Below are 16,523 nucleotides of genomic sequence, written 5' to 3' on the forward strand. Positions count from 1 at the left end.
GCGGCATGTTCGGCGGCATGTTAGGGGCTATCACGGTATCAGTTTGAGTTGCTGAAGATATGTGAAAGTCAACTTACGTCCTCCTCGACCCATGAATGGCGGTGGCATTCCGGGCATGCCTAATATTCGTCAGCAACAATTTATACACCCTCACATCGTCATCAACATACCTGGCGGCGGGAATCCAGGCATACCACCGGGCATGCCCATTCCCATCGGCGGCCCACCCATACCGTGCATACCAGCCATCGGTCCTCCAGGGAAGCCTCCGCTCAGATTCGCCTGATACAGCGGGTTCGCCTGGCCCTCCAAGTTGTACGCGTCCGTTATACTATTGATGACCTGCTGTGTCTGGTCGCTCGATATCTGCTCGTAGTAGGCCTGCACGTTGCGGAGATGGTTGCGGCCATTGTTGTGCGCTTTCCGCACGCTCATGCTGTCGTGGGTGAGGTAGACATCGCAGTAGTCGCAGAAGAACTTGGGCATCGTGGCGGCCGAGACGTATCCTATGCGAATGGGTGGAGTGATGGCGAGACGTGAAGGTTGGTGGTTCAGGCGCGTCGCAACAGCTCAAGCTCGAAGAATCTCGAAGTCGGCGCTTACTTTCGCCGACGGGCTTGGCATCCTTCATCACCAACGTCCGCGGCGCCTCCTTTGCAACCATACACAACCTTTGTCCATGCATCCATCCGAACGAGCTCAGCCCAGCTAGTATCATGGGCGTTGAACTTGACATCACGTTGGCACTTATTTGTTGGCGTCACATGTACATTGTACAGGTTTGGAATATTCTTGGATTTCATGCAAAAGCTCAGCCTACACCTACACTCTTGTTTGCTCTCGATCGAGATTGATACCCTCAGATGATCGACCGACGTGCGGCCACAGGTAGAACGCCATATATGGCATCATCTCTTCTCACTTGCTCTCAGAGCCCCCCACAAATTGAATTGCACTGCGCCTATACAACTTGTTAGCATGGTCGCACGTGGGAAGCAACTAGGGCAGAGTACGTACCTCCGTGCAATCCCAACAGCAGCAAGCATTACCGTTGTTAAACGTGCGGCAACCCGTGCCTGGATTCTGGAAGCAGGCCCGCTGGCGCGCCTCCAGAAGGGCTTTGCCCTGGATGATCTCGAGCCCAGAGGCGGAGCGTTTGATTCCGTCTGGAGCGCTGAGGCCTAGAGTGGCAAAGGCTGCTGCAAGGACGAGGGAAAGCTTCATATTGTAAATGGTTGAAAATGTGCGTGGGGGTTGAAGGTAAGTGAGAAGTAGTTGACGATTATTGAAGTGGAGTCGTGCACAGAGAAGATGGACAGATGTTTCATGTTATATAAACATCAACAAGACTCGTTGCCAGCATTCATACTTCTCAAATGCTGACGCTTCTGTTAATTACTACTTACGGCCAAGTTGCCAAGAAGGCCCGTTTCAGCATACATAAGACCGTAAAACCTGGGTTATGATGAAGTAGGTAATGCTCGTCAGTTGGAAGTCCGCAGAATGACGATGAGACCGATCAGTGCTGATGCTTTCCAAGAACAAGTCCCTTGGTTCCTTGCCTTATCTGCTTCTGTTGTTGTTGCAGTCTTTGTCCAACGTGACAACGTAATATCAAAGTCTGTAGTGCGCCCTTCCTCTCACGTCTAACTTCCAATGTACAGCATCCTAGTACTGAAGAAGATTGATTATGCTAGACATGAGTTTGTCGCATCGTTTGACAGCAGTGATGTTTACAAGCCATGAAACAAACTCGGGGATATTTTCGCTTCAGTTGCGTATACATCGGACCGAGTATATCTAGGCAGTGACTAGTCGATCGCCAGGCTGACTTTCTCTTCGATCATCACACACATCCGTCCTCGATGTCTGCTCCTGGGCTGAGTAGTTGCGCGTGATCGTCTCGATAGTGCTTATTATTTATATCGAAGATTTGTACCAAACCATGATGTCTAAGCTATGTCAGACTTATGATAAAGTCAATACGTAAAAGGATGCTGAACAACACTTAGTCTTTGCTAAACAAAGTTAATGTGTGTCGGGCTTCTGATATGTATCAATGTTTCTCGCCACAATCGCTGAAATACTGAGTCTTCGGGTCCTTTACATGTAGGTAAGCTTACCTAAGTTTACCGGCTTCTACGCTGAGGTGCTGCACACGTCAGGGTAAGTGCAGAACGTCAATTTACTTATATAGATTAACATTCTATCGCATTGCATTTGACCTGGCTTAACCTTATGTTAGTCTTACAAATGCTAGCTGCCCTTGTGCCTGCCTAACCTTTGAAATCTTGTCAAGTCTGACATAGCCTTGTTATCAATTAGGACTCTAAAACTAATCTAGCCTTGTTATGAAGACATGATTGTCTTAATTCAGGATATAAATTAACTTTCAAGATCATCGCAGTCATCTCATGCAGCTACATATGTTGGTAACACAGCTCTGCGCGGCACGGTAGGGAGCTTTTCCGGTCACAAATCGGTGTTACGAATTCGAGCAAGGAAACTCGTGCATCTTTCTGACAACACATTTTCATTGACTACAAATTCGTAGCCTACTTTCTAACTCCCCTAAATTCGGTAAAGGCTAAAACCCGCAGACAATCGGCCGAGCTGAAACTCAAAGAGGAACTCCATACGCAAGCGAACGCTTACTATCCTTCACTATTCCCCGAAACCGAGCTGGGACGATTAGTTACTGTAGGAACAAACATAGCGAACTCTTACATGAGCAATTGTCGCCATTGCTAATAGCATTGGGGTAGAGATTACCACGGCTCCGAGCACATTTCATTGCAGGCGCGCTATAGAGCTTGTTAATATTGTTGCATGCGGTAAGCAAGTAGTATCAATAGGGAAAGTACGTACGGGCGTACAGTCGGTGCAACAGCAATGACCACTCATGGAGATAACTCGGCAACCCGAACCTTCGCTGGATGGGCAATGTGCTTGCCTCGCAGCAAGATCGGGAGATACCTCAGCAAGGGTGCGTACCACAACTCCAGCTTTGTCTTTAATCTTGAGATTGTCGGGGGCACTGAAGCCCAGGGTAGCGAAAGCTACTGCGAAAACAATAGAAAGCTTCATGTTGAGAGTGATTGAAAAGAGGTTGGATAGATAGTAATGTAGTTTGTGAAAGATTGAAAGTAGCCGATGATTGTTGGAGTGATGTTCGAAGAGGATGGGCATGTGTCTCGTCTTATATAGACGTGATAGCAGCTTTGACAAGGACTCTGTTGACACCGTAGCGTCCGGGTATAGGGTCGCAGAAACCTAGATGTAAGGATGTCAAGGCCTAAAATATGTTAGCGCTGTGTTAAGCTACCTCAACATATGTCACACTAATGTTCAACCTACCTTAATATATGTCTGTCATAGTGTTCGTTATGGCATCTTCACATATTCATATCTTTATATCTATGGCTCTACATTGCGCGTTACGGTATGTCCTCTGCCAGTCTTACACTATCTCTCTTGCTCCTGCTGACTTTAGAATAGTCACGATGCCCTAATGACGGCCCTTCCTCAACATCAATTTGACCGCAAGGTTTGCTCTGAGGCAAGTCGAGCTTTGGCCAGCTAGCTATGGTGGATCATCTTACTTCTGAAGGCTGCAGGGACCCGGCTGGAATCAACTAAAGAACGATACACATCTGGCCGATGATTCCAGAATTAGCCAGCAATCAAAGTCTGCACTCATGCTTTCTAGAACCAGCTTCTTGGGGAAGGTTTATCGTTCTGTCTACTCTCGCTAAGGTTCATGAAGGTAGTTCCAGTGATCTTCCCTCAAAGCGGCCTCGTATCAATTTTTAAACCGCACCTTTCCTCGTGTGTCTACCTTGGTGACTTCTCTGACATACGTGACCAGATGATCCGCGAGCGAAGAAATTCAGCCATATGTATTCTAGACATATGGTGGCCTTGGTGATAGCTATACGATGCAACTGACCTTGGTGGGACCAAATCTTGTCAACAAGCAAGACAAGTACCCAGCACCTACCTCTTAAGCTTGTCTTGATACTTTAGACCTTAGATTTTATCTTGCTTGTCTTAACACCTATTAAGAAAGACAAGCACCACCAAAATTAAACCTCTTGCAAGCTATGACGTTGATTAGCTGATGTGCTAAAAGGAGGTGCTGCTCCTGCTAATACGGGTCCTCCCGAGCCACGGCCCGAGGGCCCCCGAGCTAAGACACACCCTAAAGCTCATTCACTGTACCTGCTCCTCTGCTCAGCCCAAGGTACCAAGACATTGAACAAGTCGCATGCATATATCCTTCCCCCCACATCCTCCTGGTCGCTAGGTATGGTATGCTCAGTACAGGTGATAATAGCAGACCTGTCAACAATCAAGCCTCATCAAGCTCTAATAATCAAGGTTCAAGTTAATGTTTCAATCAAGCGCAGAGGGCGAGGCTTAGTTGATAGCCTGCAAGCGCTTGTTAGGGCACGTGCACGACGCAGTAAAGGGGTAACTTTAAGATCACGGAAATCTTATCGCTAAGAAAAGACTGAGCCATCTATTGCTTTCGTCCATCGTCCACCGTATAATTCCATCCAAATGGCCGAACGCTACAAGTGAAGTGGGTGAGTGAGCGTCATCTCGGGTCTGAATCGGCAGTATCTAGATAGACAAGTAACGGCGAGGTTTGATTCCGCCTCGACGGAAGCCGTGGGGGAAACTTAGTCGAGCATCGAGCCACGCCCATCCAGTCAACATCCTCACAAACCATTTCGAATATCTGAGAACAGTCAGTTCCGCTCACTCACTCTCGGGAAATCCTCTCCGGAACCGGCCATGTACTCCTTCCGGTCATCACACGGGGTAGGGGTTTTTACTTGCTCTATCGGAGAGCTCTCTTGCTCATCCGGTCGGCGTCATGCTGTACATGACAGGGAATGCATCGAGTCGGACGGGGCCTACGTGATGCCCACGTTTGTGCGGAGTCTTTTCGGAAAAGTAAGGGCTAAGGCAAATACCAAGCTGACGAGCGTCTTGAGGTAGACGCTGATCATGCGCGAGGGAGAGGAGAAGGAGGCTCAATCAAAGAATAGAAGCATCGATTGATCCCCGGCGTCTTATTCGTGTTGGGGAATGCAACTACGCATGTATCGTCTCTGTCTTGATGTAGGGCTAGGATCATGCTGTTTTCGCCTTCAGTCGTTCGGGTATCAATCATCCCTATGCGCTTTCCGTCTCTACAAACCCAATCTTGCTTCTCCATCCCGCCTCGCAGTCTCTCACGACGCGCCGGATACATACTGCTTCCACAATGATCCGGGGAACTTTTGCGCGTCACTGTTTCCGCTACGCAACCTCTTCACCTATTGTAGCTAGTCAGTGAATTTCACTAAAGATCCCAATGCGCATGCTCTCCTCACTTGCAGATTGATGAGATGGTGATGGTATTTAGATGCTACGCTAAAAAACAAAATCTATCAATGCCAATGCCAATGCCAATGTCAATGTCATGGCGATCAGAGAGGACGTCTATCGCGGTCCCAACGGCCTCGGACCTCCAATCTGCCTCCTGCCGCCAAAATTGATACCACCAAGCTTATTCTGGTTATCACCACCCATGTAACCATATTGGTTGACGTCCCAGCTCTGGCCTTCACCAGCGCCTGCCGAAGGATCTTTTGCTGCGGCTGCTATAGCGCGTTGAGACTCTTCCCACTCCTTTTGGCGCTCGCGTTCACGCTCCATTTCGCGCTCGAGCAGCGATTTGGAGGCCCAGCCAGCGGCCTTGGTCTTGGTTTGCGCCGCGGCACGGCGGGCGTCCTCACCACGCTGCTCAGAGGTCGAAGTGAGCTCGGGAGGAATGTATGTCGTTGGCTGTGGCGGTGCAGGTGCGGGGTTAGACGCGAGGTAGCGATCTGTACGGCTGGGCTTGGCGTATGATGTGGGGTCTGGCAGTGGCCTTGTTGCAGGCTCTGGGAGTGGTCTTGTCGATGGCTCCGGAAGCGGTCGGGTTGGTAGAGAAGGTGGCGCAGGTTCAGGGAGTGGGCGCGCTGGCTGTCTTTGAGTAGTCTCCCACGCGTTACGCAGGTATGCGCGGTCGTCAGCCTGGGCCCACGATGCTGTGCTATCTTGTGGCGACGGTGCGCGTGGCGGTGGTTGTGGTCGAGGACGGCTTTGCGATCGTTCACGAGTGCGGCTCTTTGATCGCGAGCGCAGCTTTCTTCTCCTGCAGACGGCCCTCGCGCTCGAGCTGGTACTGCCTCTCACGCTCTTTCGCCTCCTCCAGCTGACGCTCGAGCTCTCGGATTCGGTCGCGTTCAGCGTTACCCTCCTCTTCCTGGCTGTTTCGTCGACTGCGCGGTCTGCTGCCCTGCTCGGCTTGGTACTGACTGAGAAACTGGCCCTTCAATCTCGCGTCGCTGCCAGCCCGCTTGCGCCGCGTCTCAGTTTCGATTCTCTCCTGCGCCTCGCGTTCCTCGCGCTGGCGCTGTTCCTCGTCCGCCTTCCACCTGCGCTCCTGCTCTTCCCATTCTCGCTTCTGTTGCTCGAGACGTTTCTGCTTGGCTTCCTGCTGCTTCCGGCTCTCTTCCTCCCACTTCTGCTCTTCTTCCACTCGTATCCGCTCCTCCTCTGCCTCACGCTCGGTACGACGCTTGTGTTCGGCTTCTTCCGCCTGCAAGCGCAGTCGCTCCTCCTCGGCGGCTTTCTCCTGACGCTTCCGCTCCTTCTCCGCGAGGTTAGGCACGTGGGGTCCAGCGCTGGTGATCTGCCGGCGTCCACCGAAAGCGATGCCTTGATTGCCTTGACTTGCACCGCCCATGTAGCCGTACTGGTGGATGTTCCATGCCGGCGCTGTTATACCCTCGTCAGTCTTCTTGCTCCAGCTGCTAACATTTCCAGGTGGCGACTTGGGGAGGCCGTTGGATGTGTATGAGGCGCTTGACCCTCCTGTGCGCGATGGGCTCAGTGCTGGCGCGGGTGGTCGTGCAAGCGGGTTGAACGTGGTCGAGCCACTGCCTGTACTCGTGGTGCTTGGTCCTCTGCTGCGCCCGAATCCAGGAGACGAAAGGCCTGTGTTGGAGAAGCCACCGCTGCCACCGCCTGTTGTTGTAGGGCTCATTACCCCGCCGCCACGCTTCGGGCCTATGGGAGAGGGAATGTTGGAAGGATTCACGGCGTTGGCGACTCGACTGAATGCTGTAATACATTGGAGGACCTGGGCAGGATCTTTGGCTTCGTAGAGGTCGACGGTGAGGAAGCGGTCGTGCGCAGGCATGTTGAGAGGCGGCATCTCGCAAGCCCGTAGAAAGTGTGAGATGTTCTCCATCTGTATGAATGGCATTGCCGATTTCTTGAACTTGACACCTGGGGTTGGAACTGCCAAATTGATGAGTCTAGATGCGTTAGCTTGTTCTCAACGTCCTAGCACAAGTAACCCATACCTGCACAGCGCAGTTCCGTCCTTCAGCGCATCAAGCAAGTCGCCGGGCGGCAGCCTGTCGCCTAGTACATCTTCAATCCAGCTCCGCACTTCATTCGCGGCTTTTGGCGTATACCGGTCCATCCGCAGCTTCCTCATGTCCTGGTCCAGCGACGTAACAGACGCCATGGTGGGCGAGTTGGGCGCAAATCGGGCTGTTGTTGATGTTTGCGCACGTGAAGAGAAAGTCGACGGGATGTATATGAATTGCAGTGTTGAGATGTAGTGTGATATGAGAGCAATTGGAGCAGCCCAGTCTATGTTGTGAGTGATAGAAGAGAGGTGCGCAGAGTGCGTGGCCGTGCAACAGTCTTGTGCCTTGATCTGGTGGTGATGCGTTTGGCGGGGAGTGGCCGGCTTATGCGCCCATGCATGCCCACCAGCCACATGCAACGTCATGTTCTGCGCGTCTTCCTCGCCATCGCGCCGCAGACAAAATTTATATCCAACACCACACAGTTCACAATGCCCAAGGCCCCAGGCCCAATTCTGCGAGCATGGTACGAATGGCGGATGAAGCGCTTCCCATGGCGCAAGAAGTGGCTTGTCGGTTCGTGACTGCCTCGAATATTGCTGCCCACTGCATCATCCTTGCTTGAGTGCTCTAACACCCCACAGGCTTCGATCTCCAGGGCAACACATTCTGGGAATTCAAGGACCAACTGCACGCACTGCGCAATCGCCGCATAGCAAAGTATAGCAGAGACACCCACTATGGCGATGTCAATGTGTCCCGTCCGTACCTTCCCTCACTCGGGGCGACTCTCGACTGACATGTCGCAGCGTCATGGATGCAATGGCTCCGCCACACCCGCTTCGACCCACCATCCATCGCCGAGCAACAGCAGGAGATAATGCGACAAGAGCGCATGAAGATGCTCGCCGCCCAAGCAGATGCGCGTTGGGCATCTAAGCCGTCAGCGCTGGATGCGCCCGACAAGCAGCAGCCCATGCAGATGCTACAGTCAAGAGACCCAGATAGCGGAGTGACTCAGATGAACGTTGACCAAGAAAGAAGAGATGAATTAGAGCCGCCGCGCACTGTAGAAGAGCAGGAAGCGAAGCCGCAGTCAGTCGTTGAGGACCCTGAACCACAGCAGATGCCACGCGACCCACCAGCGCCGCCCGCGAGCGATGCGCCTACTGCACCGCGGAAGAAGCCGAAGAAAGAGCACAAAGACTCGCCGTGGAAGCAGGCAGAGACCGCCAAAGACTGGCAACCGCAGGGCTGGACTCCCGCGCCGAGGAGATAATACCTGTCATGCAAATTCGACTTGTAACAACAATGTATTACCTTGTGCAATTCTCGCACTCTCCTATCGGTCTTTTAGCGCTATCATATCTTGACCTCAGATGTGGTCATGGAGGTGATCACTTCTCACCACCAGATTTTGTTGTGCCTTCTCAAGCTTCCAGGTTGTTCTTGGAGTATTCACACCATGAACTATTCAGAAGCTGCAGCCAGGCGGGCCATCGTACACTAAGCCAACATCTGCCACGTCCTGAACATGCGTCTCTTCAACGTACATACCGTCTATTCACATTCTCTTTTAAACTTCGACATTCTTTCTTAGGGGTTGTGAATGATTACATCGGGAGTTACATTCTTTCACAGCAGATTGGCTTTCTAGCAGCATTCAAAGTCTGGCCTGACATATTCACATATTATCAGCCTTGTTCACTCACCGATTCACAGCAGCTACACGTTTCGTTCGCGACCACGGCGCTGTCGCCTGTATGAATCACGCAACGCTGTCATATTCCTGTGTCGACTCTTGCAACTTCCATTCTTTAGCAACCATCACCATGCCTCAACTATTCTTCAGTAATCTTCCCGAACTCCCAAGAGAGATCATTGACCGAATCCTCCGCTACTGGATTGCGCCGCAGGAAATCACCCTTGGAAATGACGGAACCCTTGTTCGATACGCATGCTCCACTGATGCCCTCGCTGCATCCCTCCCTCCTGCAATTTGCGAAGAGTACTGGCGTGTCCGCTACCTCTCCTGGCTCAACGACGCGAAGACATTCACAAATACCAGTGTCTTTTACCTAGCCCACCACATCCTCTCCCAACACCCCGAAGCTAGACCTCACGCCCTTCGCCTCCCCACTCAGGGCACAACCATACGACTATCCGACAGCGTCCAAGCACTCATCCTGACCCCACACCCCTTGCTCCGCAACCACGGCCTAGAAAAGATCATCCTCGATTTCGAGGCAAGCAATTACTTCGAAATGTTCGACGTCCGCCTGCCGCCCTTCGATGTTCCCAGCGAGGACGACCCCCAAGAACAAGGCATAGCGTTCATCCTCCAGCACTGCCGAGACCTCACTCTGGTCTTCGATCACGCATATCGCTGGGCGCATCCATGGCTGGGTGTCGATCATCCCAACTGGCAGGAGGCGCGATATAGGCCGCGTGTATGCGACATGGGCAAAGTCATCGACATGATCCTGGAGGCGGGGTGGCGGAACGGATATTTACAGCACATTGGCAAGATTACGCTTGAAGGGGGGATTCAGGGGTGGGTCAGGACAAAGTGGGAGCGTATTTTTGCCGAGGGCGTGTATGAGGCGAGGAATGTGCGTACGGTGGAGAGGCCATGGGAGGTATATCCGCCGGCGTGTGAGTGTAAGAGTGGGTGTTGGGAGATTGGAGTGAAGAAAATGTGGTAGCAATTGGAGGGACGGAGGGTAGCAGAGTATGGCAAGTATATCGAAGTTCAGGGCCGCTTCATTCGCTATCGTCTATCATGTCTTCAGCTGCTAATAGGCCATGTTTAATTTTGTTATGTTAACAGCGACTTTCTACGAGTGGGTATTGAGAAGCTACGGTTGTAGCAGAGTGTGTGTTGGTTTCGACTATCTTTGGTGTAGATCACTGACTCGGATTGCAAGTAAAAATACAGTGAAACAACTACAAATGACTACAGCTAGAATATAGTGAGCGACTGCTTCTCGGCTGCGTGCCACGTCCTCCGACGAAAGCCAAAGCTCCAAATCCATCCCAAGAGCCCCCAGTCCTAATGAAACCCATACGTCGGCTTCGGATCCTGCGGCTGCCTCTCGCTACTCCACATCAGCACTCGAGCATCCCACAAGTTGAATCAGTTCACTTACCCGTCCTGATCTACGCCATTGTTCGCCAGCAAATTCGCAGTCCCATTAGGAAGCAGCGTAATAACATTACTTCAGTGCCAGCCCCTGAATCGTCTCGCACAAACTCTCCACCTGCCGCCAGTTCCCGCGCCGAGCAAATATGCGCCCAGCCCAGCAACATGTGGCGCGGACATACTCGTGCCCGAGATGACCGCCGTCGAGCCGTTGTTCCAGGTGCTCAGGACGTCTACGCCGGGGGCGAGGATATCTATTTCATCAAGTGAGTGTTGTGGTGGGAGAAGGGGGGATGAGGAGGGATAGTGTACGTACCCACGACCGGCCCCGTATTCGAAAATTCCGCAATCGTATCGTTAATCGTCGTGGCGCCGACTGTACATACGCTCGGCTCGCTGGCAGGCGAGACGTCGCGGGCGTCGCCGAATTCGTTGCCTGCGGAGACGGCGACGAACATGCCGCTTTGGACTACGGCTTTGACCTGCATTTTAGAGAATTAGACCTCGTGAGTAACTGCGTGGGGGGGGGGGGGGGGGGGGGGGGGAGTGCTTGCAGCGTCATTCAAAGCCTGGCTGAATGTTCCTCCTAGACTGATGTTCACCACACTTCCCTTCGGGCAGTCTTGGGTGCGGTTGTTGACGAGGAAATCGAGGCCAGCAACGATACCCTCGATCGTCCCATCGCCCTCTGAATCAAGAACTTTGACTGCGTAGAGTTTGGTGTTTTTCGCGACGCCGTATGTCTTGGACCCGATTGTGCCGGCGTTGTGGGTGCCGTGGCCGTAGGGGTCGGTGAGGTTGTCTTCGCCACTAGTATCGACGAGGAAGGTTGCGCCTGGATGTGTTAGTGAGGGGAGGAAGAGGGGGTGGAGGTGGGCGGACATACGGCCTTCGAATTCAGGATGCTCGATGTAAATGCCGGTGTCGACGACGTATGCGCAAGTGCCTTTGCCAGCGGTGTCGTCGTATGTATATGTAGTGCCATTCGTCTCGTTGCTTGAGATACGGGATAGGCCCCATGGTGCATCCTCCTGCGTGACGATTGCGTTGGAGTGGAATCTTGTGGACTTTTCGATATACTCGATCTACATGTCAATGTTAGTCATAGGAGAGATATAAATCTAGAGTACAACGGCACACCTGGTTAGAGTTCTTCAGACGCGTTGCCTCTTCTGCTGTCAGAGAGTTTGCAAATCCTCGAAAACCGGGCATGGCGTATTCATGACTTGCTGTGGCCTGTAGAGAAGCCCTGAGGCTGTCTACCGCGGAAGTAGTAGCGTCTGCTCTGAGCTTGACGATGTAACTTCCAGCGTCCGATACCGATTCGGTCGTCTTGAACTTGATGCTGTGCGAAGCGCCCAAGGAAACGAGTGCAGACAAGATGATAAAACGCATGGTGAGTAAGAGCGATATGATGGAGATTTTGATTGAAGATTGGTGTTGTCCAGCTATCTAGGTATGAAATGCTTTGGGAAAAGCCTGTACCTTATGTACGTGTACTTCGTGTAAGCTGGAACATAGAGGTGTTCACTCGGTCCCACGTTCTTTGCTGGCCGACAAACCCACTGGTTCCCCTCAAGGAACGTGGTGCAGCTTCTGACACTGAGCGAATACGATGAGAGGATCTATCTGACGTGTTCGCCCTCTTGTTGCCCACTTTCTTTCGGCCAGTGACACGTCTGGGTCCCTGCAGGAAGCCATGAAGCTAAATACTCGCCAAAATATACAGACTATAACAATCGCTGAGGTCGAATGTCTTTCGACCTGAAAGATTGGATCTTGTGGGGAAATGATGCGGATGCTAGGAGAACTGTGTTCTTCTGTGTAACATGGGGATGCCGCTTGTGTACTCAAGCACCGGTACTGCCTTCTATCGTTTTCACGAGTACAACCGTCTTTGAACAAGGCGCACCAAGGCCGAGGCAGCGGTTCAAAGAAGTGGTTGAACCACTGATTGAGTGCAGATTCGTTATCTCCAAATGACCCTTCAGAACACACGTGTGTTTCTTGAGTCGCTCCCAAGATTATGCAAAGCCAAGACCTGAGTAGCCAGCATACAACATCGGGGACTAAGCCTCGTTTAATTCACTCATCATTCGAATCAGATCTCTGAAAGAATCGCGATGCGCGACATCGACATCTGTTCTGTCCGACCGCAGGATATGTTGTATGGTTTGTGTCTAGACCCCATCGCCACGGGTCCCTGCTTATCTGGCAGGAATCATGCGTGATCCTTTTAGACGCAGTGTGATATTTCCAGGGGTTGACATGAACCGGTCCGATGGTTGTGTAGCTCTGCAGCCAGGCGTGCCAGAGGATCGCATGAGCTGTTGAGGTTTGCTGCCCCATCTGGACTCTTGCAAGCCAAGCAGAGAACTCGGGATGGCCGGGCATCGCGGTACATGCATCACGCGGGAACGGCGTTGGAGTGGGGAAAGCGGCCTTGGGAGCAGAACCCGTTGGACGATCTTGCATGCGCACGGGGCGCGCGCAATATATGTTAGCCTTGACCATATTACCGGATATATACGAAGGCAGTCTGTTTGGTGCGAGGCGCACCGTCAGTCTGAACGTCAATCCGATAAGAAATGATGGCATGCATGTCTCGCCGAAGCTTGCAGGGTGACATGGCACCGTGACAGCAGGTCCTCACCTTCGCAGCCATTGTTCGTCGGTGGCAGTGTCAAATCGTCCGCCAAGATGTAGATCGAACACATGCGCGTGACCACTCTAAGACTGCTGTAAAATCGAGGTCCTAGGTGTTCTCGAGAAGAAGAAAAATGTAAAAGATACCGTATCCATGGACGCTGGACGGCTGTGCCGTGCCACTGTGGCAAAGTCATTGGTGTTGATTCACTGCAATGATCGAGTCAAACAGTGGAATCGTTGCGTGTACAAGGAGGCACGCTTGAGATGTGCGTCGCCAGGCGATGCAAGGTCGCTTTGAAACAACTTGGTCGATATGGGTAGCCGCATCAGTGACTTCGTCAAATGAGTTGGTAATGCGCCTTATCAGGCGTCTTCTTTGCCTCCACATACAGACAATGGGTAAGACTCGTACGAGGTAGCAGAAAGCTTGGAATGGATGGAAGGGAATATGTGCAGCGCAAATGGTGTGCATAGACTTCCATTTATGTCGATTTTATACCTATGGTCGCGCCCTGCCCTTTGTTGGCGACAACTCTGTTGTTCCCTAAGATGCGCGCTCCAAACCACGCGAATGCATGGATGTCACTCAGGGCTCGACTGGGCTTTCCACAAAAGCGACCACATCATCGCGTGCAGGCAGAAGCGAAACAGAAAATTATTTCACAAAGACAGGGCCTCTATCGACATGTTCCGTCACCGAAGCGTGTGATGCTGATGGGGAGAAGGAAGGCAACAGGTTCGAAGCTGCCGACGAAATGCACATCAAGCTAACCACTTTGAGCTTTCCCCCACAGTTTGCGGAGAATACTTCAGCCTCCGCCGCACGATTGCCCACTCTCCCATCACAAATTACACATTAATCGCGCCCAGAGTGCCCAGAGTAGCCACAGGTAGCACGGACATGGCAAGGGAGTCCAGCAAGTCTTCCGCCAGTCTCGTTTGGCTATCCAGCACCAATCGCTGAGCCCCGACGCCAGCCACATTCGAAAGAACGGAAGACGGGGGTGCTGAACGATGCTCAAGCATCACGGAAAATTGAAGCTACTGCCTAGAACTTGGCATCCGCTGATCTGGAAAGCCAGACAAGGGCCGGCTGATACACGAAACATGCCAGATATATGAATCATATAGATCTAGAGAGCTTGTTTCGACGCACTGCCCTCTTCATTGCCACATAGTACAGATACGTTAAAGATCTACTTGGACTATATGATTCTGTTTTCGTCGAATCGTCATCGTTGTTACTCTTGATGCTCTGGTCGCGTGGCCCGCATGGTAGTTCACCGCCACTCTACCCATCGCTGTGGTCGAGAGTCCATGCGAAACATAATACTGTGGAGCCCGAGGATCTCACGGCGAGGTTAATGTTCTTACATCATCAAATTCCCGGCATCGAACGCGGAGACAATGGAAGTAGGGCACACTCCGTAGCTCCATGCAGGGAAAACAAAGGACTTGACGTGGTGCCGCCTCAAACCTGCAAGCTGCAAGGGTACCAACAAAGAAAAGCAATCTCGAACAAAGGCCAGCTGGCCCCACAACATGATGAAAGATGCGCAGGCTTTCGCAAGATACGCACTCGAGCCGCCACGGCAATCACTGATTCCGGACCTGCTCCGCTTTAATCTAAGCGCATGCGGATGAGTACAATGATTGCTTACCATGTTTTCGCATGCGAAATTGCGTAACGTTACTGTGTGATGCTCGTGGCACTGAGACCGATCGCATGATGCAATCAGCCGCACCCAAGGAAAAAGTCTTTGTTGCCCGATCTAGTTGCAAGGCGCTGCACCTCGGTGGCGCGAGAGTGAACAACGACAATGTCATGTCAATATGGCGTATAGCCAAGATATCACGATATCGAAAAGATCAACATGTTCTAGTCAGGCAAAGATTTGCATTATCCGTAGATACTAATTTCATCAAATAATAAGAAATGAAAAGACACTATGCTTCCAGCTCTACATGTCTTTGCAACATTGCCATGCGTGCAGTAAATGATTCGCTACAAAACGCTTAACCGCTGGGGTTGCCGTTGAAAGCAAGGTAGTTCTTGGTGCTACCCTTAAGACCGGTAATCTTGTCCTTAGTGGCGAGAGTAGTAAGACGGGTGGAGAGAGCGGCAGGAGAGATTTTGCCCTCGAGAGCAAGGATGTAGGCAGCAACACCAGCAACGTGGGGAGTGGCCATCGAGGTACCAGAGATGGTGTTGGTGCCACCGTTCAACCAAGTGGAGAGGATAGAGACACCAGGCGCGTGCATATCGACAAGGGTGCCGTAGTTGGAGAAAGAAGCAACGCGGTCAGAGCTGTCGGTGGCACCAACAGTGAAGGCGGAAACCTCAGAAGCAGGGGAGTAGCGCGAGGCGTCAGCACCATCGTTACCAGCGGCAACAGCGAAGAAGACGCCGGCAGTGACAGCATTGGCAACGGCAGAGTTGACAGCGGTGGACTTGGATCCTCCAAGAGACATGCTGCCGACAGCACCGTTGGGGCAGCTGCGGGTCTTTGCGTCGTTGGCGACGTAGTTGATGCCAGCAATGACACCAGAGTTGGAGCCAGAACCTGAGGCGTCGAGCACCTTGACAGCGTAAAGCGAGGCCTTCTTGGCGACACCGTAGGTCTTGGAACCGATGGTACCAGCGCAGTGAGTTCCGTGGCCGTTGCCATCGGAGTTCTGGCCATCACCAGCAAAGTTGGCAAGGAAGGTAGCACGTCCCTCGAACTCGGGGTGGGAGGTCTCAATACCAGTATCGACGACATATACGCAGGTACCCTGACCAGCACTGGAGTCGTAGGTGTAAGAAGTGCCGCTAGTCTGGCGGTTGATGTGGGAGACACGAGATAGACCCCAGGTGGAAGAGCTCTGGGTAGTGAAGGCCCTCTTCTCAATGCTGTCAATCTCGCCGAGGTTGGCCTTGACTACGGCATCCTGCTCGACGTACTCAACCTATGCGATGTTAGTATATTATCTTCAAGCTATAGGAAGAAACACTTACACCAGGGAGGTTGCGGATCAACTCAACGATGTCATCAGCCATGTCAGCGGCGAAGCCACCGAAGCCAGCAAACTTGTAGACATGAGCAGGGTCCTTCCTCAAGAGCTTCAAGGCAGTGTCGACGAGCTGCTGAAGGTTCTCGTTCTTCATCTTGACAATGAAGCGCCCCGGGATGGGAGATCCAGCGCGGGGAACGATAACTGGAGCGGGAGCCGCAAGTGCCAAAGGCAGAAGGGCGAGGAGGACTGAAAGCTTCATGATGGTGATAATTGAATGAAGAGGTCGTCAAAGCGAAAGCTGTTGGAGTTTGCTGGTG

General features: G+C 52.1%; 7 protein-coding genes across 7 annotated transcripts; 2 read left to right on the forward strand and 5 right to left on the reverse strand.

The window, feature by feature from the left end:
- Positions 1–150: 150 nt before the first annotated feature.
- SNOG_06486 (hypothetical protein) lies at positions 151–631 on the reverse strand (the record flags this gene model as incomplete). The annotated part of the gene is made up of 2 exons (XM_001796804.1): positions 151–506; positions 604–631. 2 exons carry the CDS (start codon positions 629–631, stop codon positions 151–153), a joined length of 384 nt encoding a protein of 127 aa, XP_001796856.1.
- Positions 632–928: 297 nt separating this feature from the next.
- Positions 929–1,224, reverse strand: SNOG_06487 (hypothetical protein; the record flags this gene model as incomplete). Its single annotated transcript, XM_001796805.1, has 2 exons — positions 929–961; positions 1,018–1,224. 2 exons carry the CDS (start codon positions 1,222–1,224, stop codon positions 929–931), a joined length of 240 nt encoding a protein of 79 aa, XP_001796857.1.
- A 4,269-nt stretch (positions 1,225–5,493) lies between these two features.
- On the reverse strand, positions 5,494–7,573 carry SNOG_06488 (hypothetical protein; the record flags this gene model as incomplete). Its single annotated transcript, XM_001796806.1, has 3 exons — positions 5,494–6,083; positions 6,181–7,341; positions 7,411–7,573. 3 exons carry the CDS (start codon positions 7,571–7,573, stop codon positions 5,494–5,496), a joined length of 1,914 nt encoding a protein of 637 aa, XP_001796858.1.
- Positions 7,574–7,831: 258 nt separating this feature from the next.
- On the forward strand, positions 7,832–8,754 carry SNOG_06489 (hypothetical protein; the record flags this gene model as incomplete). Its single annotated transcript, XM_001796807.1, has 3 exons — positions 7,832–7,994; positions 8,063–8,179; positions 8,228–8,754. The coding sequence occupies 3 exons, from the start codon at positions 7,832–7,834 to the stop codon at positions 8,695–8,697; spliced, it is 750 nt and encodes a 249-aa protein (XP_001796859.1). The 3' UTR covers positions 8,698–8,754.
- Positions 8,755–9,250: 496 nt separating this feature from the next.
- SNOG_06490 (hypothetical protein) lies at positions 9,251–10,123 on the forward strand (the record flags this gene model as incomplete). Its single annotated transcript, XM_001796808.1, has 1 exon — positions 9,251–10,123. The coding sequence occupies one exon, from the start codon at positions 9,251–9,253 to the stop codon at positions 10,121–10,123; it is 873 nt and encodes a 290-aa protein (XP_001796860.1).
- A 515-nt stretch (positions 10,124–10,638) lies between these two features.
- Positions 10,639–11,955, reverse strand: SNOG_06491 (hypothetical protein; the record flags this gene model as incomplete). Its single annotated transcript, XM_001796809.1, has 5 exons — positions 10,639–10,814; positions 10,877–11,042; positions 11,115–11,395; positions 11,447–11,645; positions 11,701–11,955. 5 exons carry the CDS (start codon positions 11,953–11,955, stop codon positions 10,639–10,641), a joined length of 1,077 nt encoding a protein of 358 aa, XP_001796861.1.
- Positions 11,956–15,086: 3,131 nt separating this feature from the next.
- On the reverse strand, positions 15,087–16,465 carry SNOG_06492 (hypothetical protein; the record flags this gene model as incomplete). Its single annotated transcript, XM_001796810.1, has 2 exons — positions 15,087–16,158; positions 16,208–16,465. The coding sequence occupies 2 exons, from the start codon at positions 16,463–16,465 to the stop codon at positions 15,226–15,228; spliced, it is 1,191 nt and encodes a 396-aa protein (XP_001796862.1). The 3' UTR covers positions 15,087–15,225.
- Positions 16,466–16,523: the final 58 nt, after the last annotated feature.

The sequence above is a fragment of the Parastagonospora nodorum genome (genome assembly GCF_000146915.1).
Source record: "Parastagonospora nodorum SN15 chromosome Unknown scaffold_9, whole genome shotgun sequence".
NCBI classification, from domain to species: Eukaryota; Fungi; Ascomycota; class Dothideomycetes; order Pleosporales; family Phaeosphaeriaceae; genus Parastagonospora; species Parastagonospora nodorum.